The following is a 23,624-nucleotide window of genomic DNA, read 5'->3' on the forward strand; positions in this document are numbered from 1 at the left end:
GACATGATTTCACGAATGTAATATGCTTGACACACACACACATGCATTATTTTGTTCTTTACCAAGTTGACTTGTGTATGCACAACAAAAATGTTATTTTTAAAATATGTGAAAATTACGTCTCCAGGGCTTATTGGCTGCTCATCGTGGGGGATATATGGATTCTCAAAAGGAAGAAGGACCTGCTCCTTTACTGTGGAGATTTTCAGACTTCTTGAAGTGGGCAGAGCTTTGCCCTTCTGAACAAGAAATTGGACACGCATTAATGCGTTTGGTTATTACTGGACAAGAAGTACCACATGCCTGTGAGGTACTAATATAATAGAGATAGTTTCATATTGTTATCCTTTGTACCAAGCATGTTCAAGCTTTTTAAGAAAAATAACACCACCAATAAAAATTTTCTGATAGACAAAAGTGATATCTAATGTTTATGAATACTAAAATTTTGACTAAATCAAAATGTGATAACATTGTATCTTATGCTGTTGTTGAGTCTAAAAAGTTTAAGTTTTTAAGAAACGCACCCATCAATATTACAAAGATTCAAACATAGGACTGGAAGGTTGAGTTGCCATTGATACCAATAAAGCTTAAGCTATTAAAGCTAAGCATATTATACTAATAGTTTCAGTCAAACCTGGTTGCTGGGATTTAACTTATTGATTATATTATTTTGGATGTCTTCAATAGTAATAATGTGACTTTAATTTGTGTGATGATTATTGGTTACACCATGCGTCATAACTAGATCCTTAGTAGCAATTGGTCAAAAGATTCAAATAGGTAGAGTGAGAATTGGACACTAAAAGAGAAAATACAAGAAGAGAATTTGAAAGATCAGATGTTGATGCAGTTGATCAGAACATTTTTCATTTTCATGAGCTGATGACTTTTTGGGTCTTAAAATGTTTCCAGGTTGAGCTTCTAATTTTGTCCCACCACTTCTACAAATTATCATCGTGTCTTGATGGAGTTGATGTCCTTGTAGCCCTTGCAGCTACTAGGGTTGAAGCTTATGTATCTGAGGGTGATTTTTCATGTTTAGCCCGTCTCATAACTGGAGTAGGAAACTTCCACGCCCTCAATTTCATTCTTGGAATTCTTATTGAAAATGGTCAACTCGATCTCCTTCTTCAGAAGTATTCAGCCGCTGCAGATGCAAATGCTGGCACTGCTGAGGCGGTCAGGGGATTTCGAATGGCTGTTCTCACATCACTGAAGCATTTTAATCCCAATGACCTTGATGCATTTGCTATGGTTAGTATATGCAGTTATGATTTCCTGTAAACCATACAAATTATTTGGTACACATGTTTTTGAGAAGATTTATAAAATAAATTTATTGCATTAATGTGCGACTCAGAAACAACTATTTGATGAAATATACCATTTATTCTTATTGTACACTTTCTTTTTCACAGGTCTACAATCATTTCGACATGAAACATGAAACAGCTGCTCTTTTAGAGTCACGAGCAGAGCAGTCATCGGAGCAGTGGTTCCACCGTTATGACAAGGATCAGAATGAAGACCTTTTAGACTCCATGCGCTATTACGTTGAAGCTGCTGAAGTTCACAAATCCATCGATGCTGGCAATAAAACACGCAGAGCATGCGCTCAGGCTTCCCTCGTGTCCCTTCAAATTCGAATGCCAGATTTCCAGTGGCTGTACCGATCTGAAACCAATGCCAGGAGGGCCCTAGTTGAGCAGTCACGTTTCCAAGAGGCCCTCATTGTTGCAGAAGCCTATGGTCTTAACCAGCCAAGTGAGTGGGCTTTGGTACTTTGGAACCAGATGCTGAAACCAGAAGTAATGGAAGAGTTTGTGGCTGAATTTGTGGCTGTGCTTCCTCTCCAGCCTTCAATGCTTGCTGATCTAGCAAGATTTTATAGGGCGGAGGTGGCAGCCAGAGGGGACCAGTCCCAATTCTCAGTTTGGCTAACTGGGGGAGGGTTGCCAGCAGAATGGGCTAAATATCTGGGGAGGTCATTTAGATGCTTGTTGAAAAGGACTAGAGATTTGAAGTTGCGGTTGCAGCTGGCTACTGTGGCTACTGGCTTTGGAGATGTAATTGATGCATGCATGAAGGAATTAGATAGGGTCCCTGACAATGTTGGACCACTTGTACTGAGAAAAGGCCATGGGGGTGCTTATCTCCCACTGATGTGAGTTTAATATTAATTCCAAAATTTTCACTGATTGTGATGTTGCTGATGACGACAACGACAACGACAATGGTGATGTACAAGGCAATACGGTTCCATGGTATGATGATGTGAACCCAAAAATGGATTCTTACATAAAGAGAAAACAGGGCAGGGGAAGGGGAAGAGGAAAATAAATAGGAATGGAAATAGAAACAACAGCAGGATATGTATGTAAATTTGGGACATATTGTAAATTAGTTGACAGGATTCAGAGATTCTTATTCTTTTTCAGCTTCATCTGACAAGCCAGAAGCAGCCAAAAGTTTTGATAGAAGAAACAAAAGCATGTAGATTAGCAAAGTTGTGTAGTGTGGTTTTGCTCTTTCTTTCTTCTTTGTCACCGCCTATTCTTTTATTGACAACTTGGGCAGTTGTATTTTCCATTGCGTCAAATGTCAATGAATTAGTGTTCCTTGTTGCAAGTATTGGGAAAAAAGAAATTAGATGGTGTCAATACTTATTCAATGTGAAGTTCCTTATTTGTTTCTGTTGGCTATAGTGAATTAAACACATTGCCAACTAGGGGTGGAATCGATTCGGTAACCGACCGATTGGCCACCACCAACTACAGAACCGCAACCAACGGAATGATGAGATTCGCCACTGTCACTGACACTGTCAGTTACTGCCTGTTTCGGTATCGGTCGGTGGACGTCGGTATCGGAGAGAAAGAGGGAGATATAAAGAGGGAGAGATTGAGAGAGGTTGCTGGTTTATGGAGGAAGTGGATGTGTTGGGTTGTAGAGGAGAGATTGTTGAGTTGCTGGGTTTTGTAGAGAAGTCGGCGATGAGAGATTTCAGAGGAGATTGATGGGTTCTCAGGGAGGCCGGCGAGGAGAGATTGCAGATGAGAGGTTGGCCGAGGGTTGTTGGGTTTGCAGATGAGAGGTTGATGAAGAGAGATTGCAAAGGAGATTGTTAGGTTCTCAGGGAGGCCAATGAGGAGAGATTGCAAAGGAGAGGTCGGCGAGGTTGGATGGGTTGACCAGTCGGTGTAGTTTTCGGTATCGGAATACTGCCGGTATGGGCATTTCAATACTGGCTCCGACTCTAATTATTGTCGGCACGAATCGGTCCAAGTCTGAAACCGAAAATGGAAGAAAAACCACCACCGAACAGATCAGAACGGAATGGGTCAAACGTCAGTATTGATCGGTAAGTCGGCAAAAAAAACCAGCCTTATCTCCCAACGGTTATTAATCATCTTCTACTTTTGATATTAAGGGCTGTAGAAAAATAATAACAATAAATCCACTTTCTCCACCCTAGTGGCATTTCCCTTCTCCTGTATATCGCATTAGTCAGCTGCAGCAACGCCCTCAAGCAAATACCGAATTTCAACTCCAAGATATAAAATTTCTTGGTGAGTTGATTGACTTGCCTAAGTGAAGTGGGTTCAGTCGTGTGTTACCAAGAGAGATAGGGAGGAGAAGAATTTTTGTACTATTTCTATGGAAAACAAGAGTAGAAGTGATATAGTGGCAAAAAAAAAGGAAGAGTAGAAGTGATATGAGTAGTGTGAAAATGTGGTGTTGTTCCCCATTGGAATACTATAGTTTTGTATAGCTTTGCATGGTAGTTCATAATTGTTAACGTGATTAGCATTCCTTTGGTGAAATTTTTTACATTTTGTATCAAATTCAAATTTTCATGTTTTTTCTGCTTTTTAATTTTTTATTGTACAAAATGTGAGCTAGCGTTTTTGTTACTTCTTGGTTTACATGGCATATTTGTCATCAATTTTGTGAACCCAATTGTATCGGGTAAGCCAAAAAAAGTCCATTATGACGAAAAGACTAACGACTAGTGGACATGATAACAGGAAAAAAGCTTTTTTTTTTTTTTCGATTATCAAGTACTAAAGTGAAAATGGTACTATAATTCAGAAGTGAAATGTATTAACACACTAAATATTAAGGTGGTTTTGTTTTACATCCAATATATTGCTTAGTCGATCAAACAAAACAGAAATAAAACATTTGAAGTTTACTTGTGGCCCATGAACCAAGCCTAGTAATAATCTAATTTTCGCTTTTTGGTCAAGAACAATGCTATTTAGCCCAACTTCTCTCCCAATTTTTAATCCCAACATACATGCCATTCTCATATTGGTTCTACAAAATTTTGTTATTTTATTAATACCAATGAAACTTGGGAGAGAAGAAAGTTGGGAGAAAAAGTTGCGATAAATAGAATTTTCTTTGGTCAAAACCAATGAAGCTTGCCTCAAAGATTAGCAGTTCATTTCTCACGCATGCAAAGCTAGTAGCCCTAACATATCATAATACAAACAGGAAGCTTAACTTTTAATTCTTAAGGCATTTTACATTTTAAGGAATGGAGAACACAAAATAGAAAAGAACTTTATAAGAGAAGTCTCCTTAAAGAAGGCTCTTAGTATATGTAAATTTTACTCCTGCTTTGGGTCTTCATGAGGTGTAGGTCGCCTCTGAGCAAGTAACCGCTTTGTACTCTCAAGGACACCAAAAAAGATTGAGCCACCTATGCCTATCCACAGTACTCTCGGCCCAATGCCCTGAAGCAAACATAAATATAAGCAACACTTAGGTAAGAGATTTCTTCCACTAACTTTCACATCATAAATCCATGACCCATGATTTGTAACGAGTTGAATGCGTCACAGAAGTTACTTCTCCTTTTTGGACCATAAGCCATATCATGTAACATGATTATAGAGAGTTTGCCAAAGAATGGAATGATGTTAGTCCAGTCATATTCAAACCAAGAACCAAATAGAGAAACAACAAGTCCTTAAGGCGCCGGGAAGGAGAAAAAATTTATAGAGACCGACCTTCCCCACTTATATCAATAATGTCTCAAATCAGTCATCTCACGTTAGTAATGTAATCCTGAAATCTTGTAAATTTATAAATTAAAATAATGGAAAGCAAAACCAAGAAACAAAGTGAAATAAACAACTTTGAGTCTAATAAGTTTGCAGATGCTTTCTTTCAGTGGAAAATTAGTTTTAGGTACTGGAAGATCAGATAAGTCTTTCATTAATCATAAAAGAAAGTTAGTGATGAGTCGAAGTTCAATCCAGCTGAAAGTATGTTATACCGACCTCATACTCAAACATAACCTCTAGTAAATGTCAAAAAGAAAATTAAAAAAAGTACCATATTAGTGAGATTCAGTCAACTTAAGTACAAAAATCTTGATCAACAAGGCATGAGAGAAACGGGCAGGCATACATCCTATCTTGTCTTCTTCACTCATCAATAAATTCCACTTCCCAAAGAAACATAACTTGCAATGATGAAAAGGAAAATAAAGGATGCTCAAAACATACCTTCAAAAGAGCAGAAGGTCCTTCTTCCCTTACAACTGTTTGAACACAATCAATGATTCCTTTGTACTGGTTTGCGGATCCCTTAAAACAAACGAGCAAGCAAGCCATATAACTGTTTAATAACTGAGGAGCATACATGCACATGATTCCAAGCATGCAGAAAATCTAAGCAAAGGTCAAACAATTGGAAGTGGTTCAAATTTTTGTTTTGTAATTCCTTCTTTTTTTTGTCAGTTTGTTATTCCAATTAATATTAGCACTTAAATGAGTTTCTTTATTTATCTCAAATTATGGTATATAATATGGCAACCCTGACATAATTTTGAGTCTCTGCCACTGGGTGCACATATTATTTGCATGTACATCAAGGGGAGAAGAATAGCAGGAAGCAGAACAGCAGATTGGCCTTACCTGTACCATTAGCCTGGTTTTAATCACATCAAGGGGAGTGGTTATAGCTCCAGTCAGTGCACCTACAAGAGTTTGATATTCAATGCAAGAGAGATTTCATATGACAACAGACATTATGATGAGGTTAGTTTTGTACAAACAAAGGGAGAATGAGGTTAATTCTATTCAAGATAACAGAGAAAGAAGAACAACACTCGTCCATGAAGACAGACAAGAATTCAGCCCAACCAAACCAACCCCTTCCCCACCCGCAAAAGAAAAAAAAAAAAAAAAAAAAAGGCATACAAGAATACAGTAGTATGTCAAGAGGGAAACTAGACGTGAGGAGAAAAAAAAATTAACCATATTTGGGATCATAGGCAGCATATTTTGAATTGTTCAGTTAATGCAAAGTAACTACTCTGTGCATTGATTCCATGGATGTAAATTCAACAGTATCATAAACAAAATGTGCCACACCCTGAGAAAAACTGGTGATGCAGTCCAGTGGTCTCTAAGGGCATGCAAGTCAAATCCTTTAATCTCAGAACTTATTGTTTCTCGTAAAAAATAAGATAAGAAAAGAAACTATTGTTATCTGTCTATTATCCTATTCCTATGTTACCACCACTAAGTGCACAGAGATAGCATAATTTTATTGTAGTACTCTAGTTATATTTATGTGTGGGATGTGAGCGTTGTGCTAAGTCAATTTTTGATATTATAGCAATATCAGCACTTAGAAATGACTGGGTTAACCATAGCAATAATAAAAGCAATAGAGATAATATTATAATAGCAATTTTATACGAGAATTAAGATATATTAATTAAAATACCCACTCCGAGTTTAGGCCTTTGACTAGTTATTTTAAATTTAAAACATACTATCGTTTATAACACATGTTGGAGTGTTGTACAAATGGTGGTGTCCTACACATATCAAACCCTCTTTGACAAGTCTCCTTGCATCAGAGGTCCAGGATATAATCCAATTATGGAGTTTTACATACAGCATTAACCTTATTCGGAAGGATTTTACTGAATCCAACATAGTGTGCTAATGATCCAACCATATGCACAATTGGAAGAGTTTCAATTTTTTATTTGTAATATTTTCCCTTTTAGTAAAGTTCAGGTACAATGTATAACCATTTTTCAGAAGCCAAAGTTCACACTCAATAATTGCTAGAATTTGAACTACAATGTTCACTTGGGACCGCAGAAAAAAACAAAAGGGTCAAAACGCACTGGATTAGTATTCTGCATGAAGGAAAGCTCCCTAAACCATCCCCTCAGGAAAGGCACAATTGACAAGATTTTACGTATTTACAAAACAGAACAATATGATTAACCTAGTGATTTCCTACAAAAGGGAAGAGTCAAAGCTATGTACCAGCAAAAGCTCCAATGATAGCATTCTCAGGATCGTTCAGCTCTCTCTTTGCCTGACAAAAAGAATACAGATAAAAAAACTGATAATAAATAGCAAAACAAGAACATGAATACACATACATATAAAATTCTTAGTTTCTTACATTAATATATATATACACAGACACACATATACATAAATATGTTATAGATGCACCACTGCTGTGCATACAGCAGGAGTCCTTTTGTCTCACATTTACACTCTTTTTTATACAAATAATGATGTCTTGGTACATAATCATAGATTACTGCTCACAGTAGGGCTACACTGATGATTTGGTTCAGAGGAGAAGACCTTATGTTTGTCTTTCTCCCCATTGGTGTAGTATGTGAAAAGGGGAAGCTGGAAGTGCTGACCACTTGTTCCTTCATTTCCCAGTTGCATTGAATAAATGCTGGAGGTTGTTTAGGGCAGCTGATTTTCTCAAGGCATCAGTTATTTTCTGATTTATGTCATTTTTTGGTGGCAAAAGGGGAAAGGGTAAGGTTCTATTAAAATACTATTATTTTCTGTATTTATTGCATTTCACTCCGTACATTCTGTTTTACTTTCCTATAGAAAAGAAAAAAAAATAATCTTTTTTTGTGAGGTAAAAAGAAAAGGAATAGTGTTTTTTGCTAATCTTAAACCCTCTGATTCTAGTGTGTTTCTCCATGTTCCAATTTTGCGGAAATTGCCTCTTTAAATGTTCATCAGAAAATATATAGACCATCAAATGTGTTCTGGTATATCCTTTGTAATTTCATCCAACTATATTGCAAAAAAATAGGAACTTTGTGCTGATTCCTAGTGTAAATTTAGTTTTATTGAAAAGTCATTACTTTCTCCACATGTAATGTGAACTGTAGTTCTTTGTAAGGAGCACCAAAGTATATCTCTTAAATCTATCAGAATTTTTTATTTTTTATTTTATGAGAAACAGAAACCTTTCATTAAAACAAACAAAGAGTGCAAAACAACGGACAAGGAGTCCACCGAAGTACAAAAAGAAACCTACAACTAGGTCTTGAATCTATCAGAATCTATCATAGGTCTTTTCTAAATCAATAAATATCACATGTAAGTCTTTCTTTTCTAACCCCTAAAATCCTAACCTCATATGTAAATCTCTTTTTTTAGTTCTTCAATGTTCAATTTTAAAGGATCTCTAGGCCTTACAAATTGTCATGAAATTACCAAAAAGGGTAAATCATGAAAATGAACTGCAGGTAATATTCTTTGAATAAGGATTGAACCAAAAGGAACTTGTATCACATCCAACATATCATACACAAAGGTCTTCAAATCATGAACATGTTAAATGCATCATTCATATATAAGCATCACCACAATCATCAGCATGTTGTGCAATCAAGCAAGTAAATGGCAAATATTATCAGGCAATATAAATACAAACATATGAGGGGTGGTGAAGAGCTTACTGCCACTTTGTAACCTATTCGAAGCTGCTCGTACAGGCAAAACTGAATCGCATCAAATGGCAAATCTCTCAATAAGAAGGATCTGTATCCCTATTATCTCAAAAATGATAGTGGAAGTTATTAAATTGAAAATAACTTAAGAAATGCAAATAATAATGGAATCCAGGTTGCAATTTTTTTTTATTGGAAACAAGAATATTATAGAATGAGGGAAAACAAAGAATAAATTAGAACGGACCAGATGTCCATATGAACCAAACAAAGCCACACTAAATTGCATCCAGATTGCATAAAAATGTCACATGTACCATACTAAGAACAGAACAGCGAAAAAAGACACCCTCTCATAAAGAAACCATTTCAACCATTGAATAGCATCCAGGACCAGGATGCATATAAATACCATTTTTACTAACACATACAGAGAACAAAACAGTGAGAACAGACTCACAAACTATTTCGACCTTTTGACTAAGGAACAGCAATAAGAACTTGGAAATCCATCTATCTAGAGAAATGGGGACTTGAATTGTCCCCATGGTGGGAATACGCACCGCATAGAACCCTTTAAAACCCTCCCTAGAAGCAATAAGGCGGACAGCACCAGAGGCTGATGTAAATTGCCCGGTTTGCATCCTTTGCTTAACAACCTGAGAAATATTAAAGAGAAAAATGGTTTAAGTAAAGTAAATTTAAACATGGAAGTGCATAAGTAAACTACGCTACCTCTGTTGGAACACGAATGAGTGAAGCAGCAATGCCTCCAAAAGCCCCTGCAGTCTACATAAAGTTCAAAAAAAAAAAAAAAAAAAGAGGAAGAGGATTTCGATTAAGAAAAACAGTTTACACTTCCAAACTATCAGCTTAAGTATCAAGCAACCAAATAGCTTCAAAGGATTTCTGGACTATATCATTTAGGGCAATAAATAGATTTTCAAAAGTACTATTTTGGTAGTTGATGTCATAGAATATGTAGATCATAAATTGGTACGTCATGTAATGTAAAATATACTAGACTACTGATCCCATTTGGTAATTGGTGAGACATGGTAAAAGGAAAGCACAAAAACATGTTTGAGACTTCAACTAGTGCTATAAAAGACCATCCTGAGAGCAACAATCTTTGTGCTGCGAAAGGCCTTCATACATAAAATAATATGCTGAGAAGACTTTCCAGACCACTCATGCCTCATTGGTCATGATCCCAAACAAAATACATAAAACATTAAGTGAGGAACAGAGGTATTTCTCTTACAAAATGAGCTATAGCACTTAGATTTTCAGGAAACATCTTTAACAATTTCTGTTTCGTAGGTTCATACACTCCAACAAAAATTGCAGAAGCCCTGTACACAAAAAAATAATTATTAAACACAAATTAATTCAAATAAATAATAACAATATATAACACTTATAGGGTACTCCATAATGCTTAATGAGTTGATACTTCATATAACTATACCAAAATCAAAGCAATATCGTAGAAGCAGAAATTGTGGATACAAAACCAGTATCATTTAAGAAGTTTGAAAAGCAAGGATGCATATACAGTTTTTAAGAATCATACATTATCAGGTCAATTAAATGGTTATCAGAAACTTTGTGTTCGTTTATATATTTTGATCATAATTAGATATCTAAATGGTTTCCAATTTGGCTAATCTTGTTGTAAAGATGATTCTTGAATGGGAACCTGAAAAGCGGACAGTTCGGCTCGTTGGAACACATTACGGGTTAAGGCCCCACAGTGTCCCTTACTTTTTAAAAAGTAAAGGATCCCTCAAGATAAGCTTTCTACACACACACACAGAGATATATATAGGGGGAGAGAGAGAGAGAGATGGAGCTCATAGAAATGATCTCTACCAGTCTAATTTATATTTCCCAACCGAAAACTGTGATACTAAATGGACTGAACTAAACTATCTTCATGCAAAATATAATGGAAAATAAAAAAACAATTTTGTGATATTGGAACCATGCTGCAATAGCTGGTGTCAACACCCAATAAGTCTATTAAAAATTTGGAACTCCACTTAATCCAGAAAAAAAAAATGACCAAAAACCATAATGGGACCATATACTGACAATGTCTATTGCAGGAAACTATTTGTTAATGAAAGTTCTAAGTAATAAATAAACTAATAAACTTGAACCGAGTCATTTCTGGACTAATTCTCCACTATCCATGTTCATGGAATACAAATGAAGCCATTACAACAAACATGATCCTCAGTAATATCAATTCAATTAGCTGATGCATGAACAACATTCAGAAGGTACTTACGGTAAGACACCGGCAATATTTCCAGCCAATCCAGAATAAAGGCCCTTCAAGACTATTTTCCCTCCACCACGAGCAGCCTGTATCCAAAGTTCCACAATAGTATCCATAAACAACTTGTTAGAGAAGGAAATTTTTTGAAACGTATGAAAAGGAGCTAGTATTGGATACACCCTTCTTGGGCTTCCAGATAGACAATTTCTGCAACATGCATATGCTAAACAAGTGTGAAAGAGGAAAAATAGATGCCAGAATAAAAATAACAAGGAATCTATGATATATTAATGATTTCCTGAGCCATTGTAGCTGTTTCTATCTAATAAAAAAAATTTACCATAGTCGAAATACGAGAAGACTAGAGGTGCAAATCCATCAAACTTAAAAACATAAATTATTAATAAGGCATTTGCATAGTTAACCTGCCTGCAGTCTTGTCTTTATAGTATCAATGGGATATAAAGCTGTTTCAACAATAACACCAGCTGTACCTCCTGCTATAACACCCTCTGCAAAATCCACCATACTAGTTAAAGAAAGGATACAGTATGTAATGAACTTAGGCCTGACATACTCGAAGAAATAGACAATGTTATAAATTCAAAAGCTATTGCCCTTCCCCTTCCCCTCCGTTCAACCACAAGCTTGTTATTGTTGTTTATTTTTCTGTTCTAATAAAAAGAAAGAATTGCTAACTTGTACAATCGCTCTGACATGAAAAGGCTAAAAGGGAATTGTGCACGTCCAATTGGGAGAGAAAAAAAAAATAAATTGTAAGCATTTCCTGTATTTCCTTCATTGTTTAAAAATAAATATTGAGAGAGAAAAATGTTTTAAACATCTTACAATCCAAGGTCTTCTGAAGAGATAATGAAATCCATATATTGTAAATTAAATCATTAAAGATTAGCAGTCCTTAATACATTGATCAACTCAAAGAATTGAACTTAATTATGATTCTTAGTAAAATGCAACCTAGCAATCAATACATAAGTAACTTCAACACTAAACAATATGCTGCATAGGAACTTCATTTGCAAATTTTAAACATACCAAAAAAAGTACGCAAGAAATCAAATGGTTTATCTTCATGCATGCTGACAGATGCAAAAGACTTCCATGTAGCAATCTGCATTTTCTGTCTACATGCATCTGCAAAACCATATTACCTGTTCAAACACAAAAAAATGCAACAGCATACAATAAAAAATACCTATATGTGCTATAACCCAACATCGTCAATAGAAAGAGCTTACATACATTAAATCTCTATATGTTCTATAATCCCTATATCTTAAGTGTAAGCTACATTGTAAAACCGGGGTATTATTCTAGAGAACCATTACTGAATTTAGGAAAACGTTTTTATAAATGTGATACTTATATCCATATATGTTGAATTGAAAAGAGATTATAGCAACTGTTTTATAAATTTCCCCAGTTAACATTGGAGAGGGAAATTTACTAAAAAAGGGCTCTGGACCTCTCCAATTTACAAAATAATCTTCCAAATTAATATCTATTACATAGTGGATAATGTGTAATGTGTTGGGCAACACCAAGCTATGTATCATTATATAATGTGTTGCTTTACAAATATTGAAGGTAAGAGTCAATATTCTGCTATATAAATACCAATAATCACCAAAATATAAGGGGAAAAACCAAGATAAAATAAGTAAGTATATATATATACATATGTTCATATAGGAGTATAATTGAAAACATGGTTTACCTGATGAAGCTCCTGAGGAGCTTTTCACATCAACTGCTAGCGTAAGAGGACCCATTGAGGTCCAATATCTGTCCAACCAAGTATACGATTACTTGAATTTTCTAAGAATAGTGCACAGGAAACAAAAACAAAAACAAAAAAAAAGGAAAAATTGTAACGAAACTATAGTTGTATAAATTAAGAGTGAAAAAAGAAAAGAAAAACAGAAAGGGAAAGAGATGGAGACAGTACGAAATGAATGAGCGGAATTGTGGTATTCTGGTAAGGGGTGCACACGGTTCGGTTATCCGAACCAGTAACCAAACCGACCTGTCCAAACAGAGTGAGATTGAGCGACGAGAGAATGAGAGGGATTGAGAGAGAGAGACAGAGAGAGAGAGAGAGAGAGAAATTATGGTTTTAAACTTTTAATGAATAGTAATCATCTACTATATTAAATATTAATGTCAGTTTTTTTATTTTTATTATTATAAATTTATGGCTTAATTATCGATTTAACACAAAAAATTATAATTTATTCTCATATTGCTACCTGAAAGATTTGTTGTTCCAAATTACCACCTATAACTTACATTTGTATCTCATTTTACCTTATTCCATCAAAAATTCCGTTAAAAATGCTGACGTGGCGCTTTAGATGTGTGCCACATGTCACATCTTTACTTTTATTTTTTGATTTTTTGATTTTCCTATTTTTATAAATTTTGAAAATTAATTAAAAATAACTCCGAACTCAAAAAAATTCATACGAACTCGTCTTGACTAGTACTAATTTACTATAAGGTCAAAATACAAATGTTCCCTCTAAAAATTTTCAGAAAATTTACGAAGACCAAATTTATTTTTAGAAAATTAAAATAAATTTTCCTCTATTAAATAAATTCTAGAATTTTCATAAACTCTCGGACGAATTTTCAAAAATATTTTGAAAATTATGAAAAACCTGTTTTAGAGAATTATTTTGATACTTTACAGAAATTTTAGAATTTTTCAAGAATTTATTTTATAGAGGGAAATTTGTTTTCCTCTGAGACCGAGAGGTCTTTTGGGTAGCAAGTGTTCACGAGAAAGGTATTGTTAGTTTTTAGAAGACTAACGGTGTAGACCTCATATTTTTTGGAGTTCTAGAGATTATCTTATGAATTTCCAAAGAATCTAGAGTATTTTAATTTTCTATAAATAAATTTAGACTTCCCAAATTGTTCTGAAAATTTTTAGAGGGAAAATTGGTATTTTAACCTTATAGTAAATTAGTACTAGTCAAGACGAGTCTGTTTCGTGTATTTTTCTGAGTTCAGAACTATTTTTAATTAATTTTTAAAGTTTATAAAAATAGAAAAAAAATACAAGAAAAAAATGTGACATGTGGCGCACATCCAGCGCGCCACGTCAGTAATAACGGCCAAGTCATCATTTTTAACGGATTTGTTGACGGAACAAGGTAAAATGGGATACAGATGTAAGTTATAGGTGGTAATCTGGGACAAAAAAACTTTCATGTAGTAATATGAGAATGAGTTATAGTTTTAGGTTGTAAATCGATAATTAAGCCTAAATTTATAAATATATTTGTTGGGCCATTAATTTCTCAAACAAATAGTGGTGGAGGCGTTAGCTCCCTCTCTTGTGAACATGTTGGATCTTTAATGTCGATGATGATCAATTCCTTCATCTACTGGTTCACCCACATGGGCATCCATTTTTTTCAGCAAGTGAGGGTGGAGATGGTGGGAACTGGGGAGGGAGGAGGGGCTACGTGTTGAGGGGTGGAACCTGCAGTTTTTTTTTTTTTGTTTCTTCTTTTGTTTTGTTTTTTTAATTATTTTAATTTTAAAAGTTTATTAATTTTTTTCTTTTTTGTTTACATGACATTTTTTTTAAAGCCATGTTAGGGGTCGGCAATGGGCCGGGCCGGGCTAGTCCGGCCCAAATTTTTTGGGTTCGGGCCGGGCTCGGGCTTGAATTATAGAAGCCCAATAGGGCTTTCGGGCCGGGCCGGGCCGGGCTTGGGCTTTAATACACAAGCCCAAGGCCCGCCCATCGGGCTTTGGCTTGCGGACTTGGAGGGCCGGGCCGGGCTAGGCCCGAACGGGCGGCCCAAAATGGGCCCAAAGCCTATTTAGACACATATATATCTTCAAAAAAAAAAAAAAAGATTTTGGCTATATTATGATTTGAACATGAGACCTCACATATCAAGCTTCAACTCTCAACCAACTGAGCTGACTAGTTTATTTGTCAAGTTTGTGAATCATAACATATTTAATAGCTTTTTCGTTTATTTACTTCAATAAATTATTAATATGCTTATTAAGTTATTATATAATACTATTATGTTAGTAATAGTGTAATACCATAAATGATAAACTTTTAAAATTATATACAACATTACAACTATAATAAAACATAAATGTACATATGTATTATTATATATTTTATTACATATTTTTATAAACAAACGATGCAATTGTGTTGTCAACGATCCAAACCGTTCAAATTTTAGTTCCTCACTCAAAGATAATTTGTGCAAAAAATTAGCTCAATCGGAGATGTAAAAGTGACATAATGGTGGTCAAATTAATGAACGATCGTGGTTTTTCTAATGATCATCGAATGGGTAGATGAATTTCGATTTAGCTGATTTTTTGTACGGATGATCTTTGACTATGAACATAGAAAATGAACAGGTCAGATTGTTGAAATCACGTTGTGGTCTTCATAATTATGGAAACAATAAGGTTTCAACGGGAAAGTTATTAGAATTATACTCTTCAAGTGTATTTATATGTAGAAGCTCACATATCGATCTTGTTTTCAACGATCCGAACCGTTCAAGTTTTAGTTCTCCACTCAAAGAGAATTCTTGCAAAAAATTAGCTTAATCGAAGATGTAAAAGTGATTTTTCTAAATGTAACGGTAGTCGAATTAATGAACGATCGTGGTTTTTCTAATGATAATCGAATGGGCAGATGAATTCCGATTTAGCCGATTTTTTGTAAGGATGATCTTTGACTATGAAAATAGAAAATGAACGGTTCAGATCGTTGAATTAATGAAATGACGATTGTGGTTTAATAACTTTAATTATACTTGTATTATAAAAGTTGTATATACACATATACATTTATATTTTATTATACTTGTAATGTTGTATATAATTTTAAAAGTTTATTACTTTATTATTTATGGTATTACATAGTTTACACTATTACTATTTACTAACATTATAGTATTATATAATAACTTAATAAGCATATTAATAATTTATTATAGTAAACAAACAAAAAACCTATTAAATATGTTATGATTTCCAAATTGGGCTTTGGGTCGGGCTTTGGGCGGGCCTAAACGGGCCGGGCTTTGGGCGGCCCATGGGCTTCAAGGGGATGGCCCAAGCCCAACCCAAGAGACTTTCGGGCCGGGCCGGGCCGGCCCAATTTTCGGGCCAAATCGGGCTTCGGGCCTAATGGGCCGGGCGGGCTTCGGGCCTTGGGCTTTTTGGTGAGGCCTAAGCCATGTTATTGCATCACATCAACCGATAAACTTGATGGAGGTTAGGTGTTGTCAAAAAATGGTAGTTGAGGCACGCCTTTACAACGTAATTTTTGGAAGTTAATGTACTAACTTTAAACAATATCAATAGTTGAGGTACTAAAATGTAATTTGTTCTATTATTTATAGAGTGCCACTATTCGGATCCAATTTTTTTAACAATAGTCTCAACAATTTAATGAAATTAATTTTATCCTAATATAAATTGACTGTTAAAAATAAATATTTAATTAAAAAATTTTAAAAATAATTAACTTAAACTATACCCAACACTATCAGTATACCCAACATCTCCACTCATTTTTCCAACATCTCTACACACATCTCCTTTTAACAAAACCCTAAGAAATCCTAGGGTAGTCTGGTTGAATCCTAGTCCCTCCTTATACATTTCAGAAAAGATGGATACAGCTTTTGTATCTTCCCCATTCTGTGAATGTCTAGAAATCACAACATTCCATGTAACTATGTCCTTCTTTGGCATCATAAAAAAAAAGCACCCTTGCATCATCCATCATCTCACACTTGCAATACATATCTATCAGTCCAACTTTGAAAAACGAATCTGATTGTGTATCCATCTTTATCAAGACAGAGTGCAATTGCCTACCCAATTTCTTGAACCCCATTCGATCTGGCACAAGCTTTAAGTGCACTAGATAATGTAAACATGTTTGGACATATTCCTGACCCTTTCATTATCGCAAACAATTTTAGAACCCGACCATGGTACTCGTGAAGAACACAACCAGCAATAACATCATTCCAAGAAACAAAATCGGGTTGTGCAATCTCTCAAAAACTGAAATTGCATCTTCAAACTTCTGAATTTTGCATACATGTCAACAAGTGCATTTGTTGAGAACGAGTTAGAATCATACCCAAGCTTAATTATACACCCATGAATTTTGGTGGTGGTGGTGGTGGAGATGGAATTGGGTGTTTATGTTGGGTATAAAAAGTAGAATAGGTTGGATGTGGTGTTGGGTTTTAGTAAGGGTAATTTGGAAAAACTTGTTGTGTATACTAAAAAAATTTTGAAATTTTTAATTTTGGGTTGGGTGTAAAAACTGTGTTGGAATTACTGATAAAATATTTGGGTCCTAATAGCGGCACCCTTATTTATATTACATGACATAGTGTCATGCCATGTGGCATTTTTGTTGGGTCGATCATTTGGCACACCATGTCATTATTTAACGGAGCAATGGACATAAAACTTAACGGAGGTATTTATAAGCCAAAAATATGAAGTTGAGATAGTTTAAAGCCAATTTTTGAAATTGGGATATCGACTTGCAAGAGACCCCAAAGTTGATGTCTTAAATGTAGTTTGCCCATTTAATAATTAATAATATGTAACTTTAAACCTTCTAACCACAAAAAAAAATTGTCTTAACCCCCACCCATCTAAAAACACTTTCAAAACCTTCTATAACTTATAATCCTAACTTACATTTCTGACGCACTAACGCATACTGACGCCACTGTAACTGAATTTTGCTAAAACTGATTTTTTCTGACATTGAATTTGCTGAAACTCAATATTTTGCTAAAACTGAAAATCGAATAATTACTGAAATTGAAAATAGAATATTCCCTCAAAATGAAATATTCAAATTGTAACTAAATTGAAAAAATAGCATCGCAAAAAATAATTTAATTACATTGTTGCACTGCTTAAACATTATATTACACCTAAAATGAAACAATTTCACATAAACACTAAAAAAAATAGTTACACAGTTATAAAGCTCTGGGAATTTTTTCAATTACAACTGAAACTGAATCAAAATCTTCAAAAATTCAAATCTTCAAAAATTCATATCCTCAAATCTTCAAATTCTAACTGAAGTTGAACAATAAAATAATTTTAATAGAAATGAAATGAAACAAAACAATATAATTATATACAAAACATAGTTATAAGTGAAACTAAATTTTCACAAAGTGAAACTATTTCACGAATTGAAATTGTTTCACTCACTCATGCACAATACACACACAATCTGCCATTTCAGTTGCAAAACTCACATTTCCAAACAACGATAATCAATTCAATCAACAATGAACAAGCTCTTCATAGTCAAATACTACCAGCACAAAAAAATTCACACAATTCCAACAAACAATGAGGACAGATGCAAAAGTGGAAATCTGAACATAAAGAACTCAGAAAGAGAGGAGCATTTTAATACCAAAACCATAACCATAGGTGGTCAGAGCCGCCGAAATCCAGGAATAGCAATAAAAGGGGTTGGGGTTTTCAAATTAGGGCTTTTGAAATTCGAAGCAATTGAACCCAAACTTGTATACTAGTAGAGAGAGCATGTCGAGGGGAGAAGAATGGGATCGGAACCACTTCAATCTGCCGCCAGCAACGGTTGTGGTAAGTCCTGGACCTTCTCAATCTGCGTCGAGTCGCCGTCCATGGTGGTCAGTTGGAGAATCGGAGACCACGTACCATCATGCTCAGGACATCGAGAAGAAGAAGACTTGGGTGGTCCGACATTCCAACTCCACCGGAAAAGGCAAATCGATGGTCGGAGAAGCTGCGGCATTTGTGGCTTCGATCTGCCGCTGTGGCTGATCGGATGGAGAATCTGAGCACATCATTGTGCTCAAGACGTCAAGAGGAAGAAGACTTGGGTGGTCCAGCATTCCAACTCCGCCGATAAAGGTAGATCGCCGGCAAGTACCACCGATCGTAGTCGCAGTGATCTTGGCTGTTTAAGCATGATTCGGGGCGAGTAATGACAGAGAGAGGAAGAGGAGAGAAAGACGAAGCTGATGGTGGTGCTCTCGCTAGCAACTGTCGCCGGACGACGCCACATATGTCGGCGACAACCGCGTGCGGAGGAGAGAGAACAGAGAAAAGAGAGAGGGTGCAAGAATATAAGAGAGAGAGAGAGAGCGTGAGAATGAGAGAAATTAAATTGGAAAGCTGATTTTGAATAACGACCTAGGGTTATAATAGGAATATTAAAAAAAAAAAAAAAGTTAAACCTAGCTGGGTGTTAGTTGACCAGGGGGTTTTGGGAGAGTTTAAGTAACTAATAGGAGGTTTTAAATCAGTTTTATTAAGGGTGGAGGCTTTGAAATAACTAAGCTCTAAATAGGGGGTTATGAATAGTTTACTATAATACTTAATTATACTCAAATTACACGTACGTATCTCAAATATACACCTCATTTCAAGTTACTATCCCAACAAAAAAAAAGTTGCTCATAAGTACCTCAACTATACTATTTTTTGACACCCTCATTTCAAGTTTCTGAGAGGCCGTTAACCACCTACATGACACACTGACATAGCTTTTAAAAAATGTCACATAGACAAAAAAAGTAAAATAAACTTTAAAAAATGAAATATTTATTAAAAAAAAAAATAAAGAAACCTAGACAGACCCCTTCCCTAGATCTATTAGATGTTGCAACTCATAAATTCTGCATAGCAGTGCATAGGCCTGCATGTAGGGGTCTTGCCGAACCCCCTCTCCCCCTCCCCCCAACTTATTTCAATCATTTTACTATTATTTGTATAAGTGTACTTATAGATAGGGGTCACCAAAAAGCCCAAGGCGCGAAGCCCGCTCGGCCCGAAATTTGGGTCGGGCTGGCCCGAATAGTCAATGGGTTGGGCTTGGGCCATTGCCTTGAAGCCCACGGGCCGCTCGAAGTCCGGCTCGCTTAGGCCCGGCCTAAAGCTCATTTACACATAATATATCTTCAATAAAAAAAAAAAAAAAAAAAAAGATTTTGGCTATATTGTGAATCGAACATGAGACCTCATGGAACAAACTTCAACTCTCAACCAACTGAGCTGACTAGTTTATTTTTCTAATTAGTTAATTAGAATATATTTAATAGGTTTTTCGTTTGTATACTATAAAAAATTATTAATATGTTTATTAAGTTATTATATAATATTATAATCATATAATGTTAGTAAATAGTAATAGTGTAAACCGTGTAATACTATAAATAATAAACTTTTAAAATTATATATAACATTACAAATTCACAACTATAGTTATTAAAGTTATTATAATAAACTTTTATAATACAACTATAATTAAAGTTATTAAACCACGATCGTTCATTAATTCAACGATCTGAACCATTCATTTTATATATTGATAGTCAAAGATCATCCTTACAAAAAATCGGCCAAATAGAAATTCATCTACCCATTCGAATGTTCGATTATCATTAGAAAAACCACGATCATTCATTAATTCGACCACCGTTACGTCACTTTTACATCTTCGATTGAGCTAATTTTTTGCAAGGATTCTCTTTGAGTGGGAAACTAAAGTTTGAACGGTTCGGATCGTTGAAAACACGATCGATATGTGAGCTTCTACATATAAATACACTTGAAGAGTGTAATTCTAATAACTTTCTTGTTAAAACCTTGTCGTTTCCATAATTATCAAGACCACAACATGATTTCAACAATTTAACCCGTTCATTTTCTATGTTCATAGTCAAAGATCATTCTTACAAAAAATCGGCCAAATCGAAATTCATCTACCCATTCGATCACCATTAAAAAAACTACGATCGTTCATTAATTCGACCACTGTTATGTCACTTTTACATCTCCGATTGAGCTAATTTTTTGTATGAATTATCTTTGAGTGAGGAACTAAAATTTGAACGTTTCGGATCGTTGAAAACACAATTGCATCGTTTGTTTATAAAACTATGTAATAAAATATATAATAAAACATATGTACATTTATGCTTTATTATAGTTGTAATGTTGTATATAATTTTAAAAGTTTATTATTTACGGTATTACACTATTAATAACATAATAGTATTATATAATAACTTAATAAGTATATTAATAATTTATTGAAGTAAATAAACGAAAGAGCTATTAAATATGTTATGATTCACAAACTTGACAAATAAACTGTTAGCTCAGTTGGTTGAGAGTTGAAACTTGTTATGTGAGGTCTCATGTTCAAATCACAACATATATAGCCAAAATCCTATATTTTTTATTGAACATATATATATATATGTGTCTAAACAATCTTTGGGCCCATTCTGGGCTACCGTTCGGGCCTAGCCCATGCCCGATGGGCTGGCCTTGGACTTGTGTATTAAAGCTCAAGTCCGACCCGGCCCGAAAGCCCTATTGGACTCTTATAATTCAAGCCTGAACCCGAAAAATGATCGGCTTGGCCCATTGCCGACCCCTACTCATAGATATGAAATTAAATAAATATGATTAAACTTTGCGCCCCCCTCCCCCTTCCCCTCTTATATATGATATATGTTGATAACAAATTGCATTCCAACGTGAATAATTGTCAAATTGCATAACATGCACTACTGTAAAAAGCCACTGTTTTTGGGTAAGCAAATCCACTTCTTTTTCGTTCAATTATAAATGTTTAGTAATCTAATACAATTAATAGGTTATGTACCATACATGCCAAAAAAATAAAAAATCAAGCTTTGCATTTTATGATTTCCCCCCCCCCCCCCCAAATAAAATATTCTAGCTCCGGCTCTGCCAACGAGATTTCTAATTGATGAAAACAATTCTTCTATTGCAGTATCACTCAGTCGTATGCATTATAGTTTATAAAATATTTAAGATTTTTCATCTTTGAGAAGCTTTCAGCAGCCAAGTGTATTTCATTTGGTTTCGGCAACTTCACCTTGATGCCAATAATTTTCTCTGTTCCCTAGTAAGGAAAAGAAACATAAATCAATAAAACATCTTCTTCATCAGATAAAAATGTAATATGTTTTAATATCATACTTTTCTTAGGATTTTATTAAGAAAATTATATGATACATAATGTAATTGTATATAAAAATTTTTTTTGGCAAAAATTGTATATAAAATTATATATATAGAAATGTATATATTCTAGTGCTTACAGTATTACACATGTTTATGATGCGATAATCTACTACGTTCACCAGACATAAGCTAGCGACTCTTAGCGAACTATATCTTTATCCATTTATATTCACCAATAACTATTACCTATATTTGCAACTATCTAACAAAACCAACTTTTTTTTTTTTTTTTTAAGTTTTAACTATAAAAGACCTAATCTGTACTCATACAGAAGTTTTTGAACTCTAAGTACAAAAAAATGTTCAAATGGACCAAAGTTTTATGCCAATCGATACTGCAGTGTACGTAGTTACAATTTTACATTTCTTGCAGTTACACTTATATCCCTAGTAAAAAAAAACTCAAATTATAGATCTTAAAACTCATAAATTTTAGAAAACCTACTAAACCATGCTTAAGCACATTCAAATAACCTCCAATCAACCCAAAAAAATTATATTCAGAAACTAGGAGATAAGGAAAAAAAAATTTGCACTATATAGTTGCACTAACAAGTGTTACACTGTAATAGCCAATCGACCAACCGCTTCATTGAGGGATCGACTCTATTCAGAGAAGTAAAAATGCTAATGCGCGTTCGCCAATGTACTTATGTATATGTTAAAAAAAATACACATATCTACTTTTGGGGTTTTTCTTTAAGAAGTTGTTATTTGCACACCTTTTTTTATCTTTTTGCATACTCTTCTTAATAAAATAAAAAAGAAAAGAAAGACCAAAGGCAAAAGACCAACACACCCCTCCCTCCTTAACACACCCCATTAAATCAGACTCGCACACCCAATCAGACCGCCACCTGACCCAGCCGGATATTTTCTGTCTGGCCACCTCCCAACGCGAGACCGGTCGGGATCTCTTCATCTTGACTGCGCCGACCTCCATGTGGAGTTCAATCCTTCATCCCGCCGTCGTACAATTCAGATCGAAGCCGAGAAGGTTCGGCTGCCATTGGCTTTCTTCGCCAATTCCGATGGTTTTCGGCCACCAATGGCCACGATTTTGGTACGATTCTCTTCCTCTCCTCGTGGGCTTCAAAACCCATATAAGATTGCTTATTTTTATTTAGTATTTGGAAAGTTGGTACTTTTGTGGATGAGGGATTGAGAGTGAGAGGTGGGTCGGGTGGGTTAGGTGAAGGGGGGGAGGGGAAGGGGGAGGGAGGTTGTCGGGTGAGAGAAGGGGAGGGAGGGAGGTGTTCGGATGAGGGGGGAAGGGTTGGGTGGGTTGGGTGAAGGGGGAGAGGTGGTCGGGGTGACGTAGGGGGATGGGTGTGTTGGTCTGAGTTGGGTGAGGGAAGGAGGGACACTGAGGGAGGGGTGTGTTGGTATATTTTCATTGATTTTTCTTTTATTTATTTAAGAAGAGTGTGTAAATAACAGCCCTCTTGTTTAAAT

At 35.1% G+C, this 23,624-nt stretch overlaps 2 protein-coding genes across 6 annotated transcripts in view; one reads left to right on the plus strand and one right to left on the minus strand.

Annotated features, from left to right (window-relative positions):
* LOC147283862 (spatacsin carboxy-terminus protein) overlaps positions 1 to 3,868 on the plus strand; it is a 29,566-nt gene extending 25,698 nt beyond the window's left edge. For all 5 annotated transcript variants that reach the window (XM_086243147.1, XM_086243146.1, XM_086243145.1 and 2 more), the window contains exons 24-26: positions 128 to 310; positions 919 to 1,260; positions 1,425 to 3,868. In XM_086243147.1, coding sequence (XP_086099273.1) covers positions 128 to 310; positions 919 to 1,260; positions 1,425 to 2,174 — 1,275 coding nt within the window. In that variant the 3' untranslated portion in view covers positions 2,175 to 3,868. The remainder of the gene's footprint in view (positions 1 to 127; positions 311 to 918; positions 1,261 to 1,424) is intronic.
* A 623-nt stretch (positions 3,869 to 4,491) lies between these two features.
* On the minus strand, positions 4,492 to 13,170 carry SAMC1 (S-adenosylmethionine carrier 1). Its single transcript, XM_086243512.1, has 13 exons — positions 13,018 to 13,170; positions 12,787 to 12,854; positions 12,105 to 12,203; positions 11,478 to 11,560; positions 11,058 to 11,134; positions 10,026 to 10,116; positions 9,497 to 9,550; positions 9,325 to 9,420; positions 8,771 to 8,860; positions 7,311 to 7,362; positions 5,937 to 5,998; positions 5,526 to 5,606; positions 4,492 to 4,748 (listed from the first exon to the last, which is right to left on the minus strand). Exons 2-13 carry the CDS (start codon positions 12,839 to 12,841, stop codon positions 4,623 to 4,625), a joined length of 966 nt encoding a protein of 321 aa, XP_086099638.1. The 5' UTR covers positions 12,842 to 12,854; positions 13,018 to 13,170; the 3' UTR covers positions 4,492 to 4,622.
* Between the last annotated feature and the right edge of the window lie 10,454 nt (positions 13,171 to 23,624).

The sequence above is a fragment of the Dryas octopetala genome, chromosome 5, assembly GCF_963921425.1.
Source record: "Dryas octopetala chromosome 5, drDryOcto1.1, whole genome shotgun sequence".
NCBI lineage: Eukaryota > Viridiplantae > Streptophyta > Magnoliopsida > Rosales > Rosaceae > Dryas > Dryas octopetala.

Coding starts and splice junctions, on each gene's coding strand:
- SAMC1 (XM_086243512.1), bottom strand. CDS start 12,841: ATGGGTCCTCTTACGCTAGCAGTTGATGTGAAAAGCTCCTCAGGAGCT. Junction 11,561..12,104: donor TTTCTTGCGTACTTTTTTTG/GTATGTTTAAAA, acceptor TGGATTTTGCAG/AGGGTGTTATAGCAGGAGGT. Junction 5,607..5,936: donor AAACCAGGCTAATGGTACAG/GTAAGGCCAATC, acceptor GTTTGTTTTAAG/GGATCCGCAAACCAGTACAA.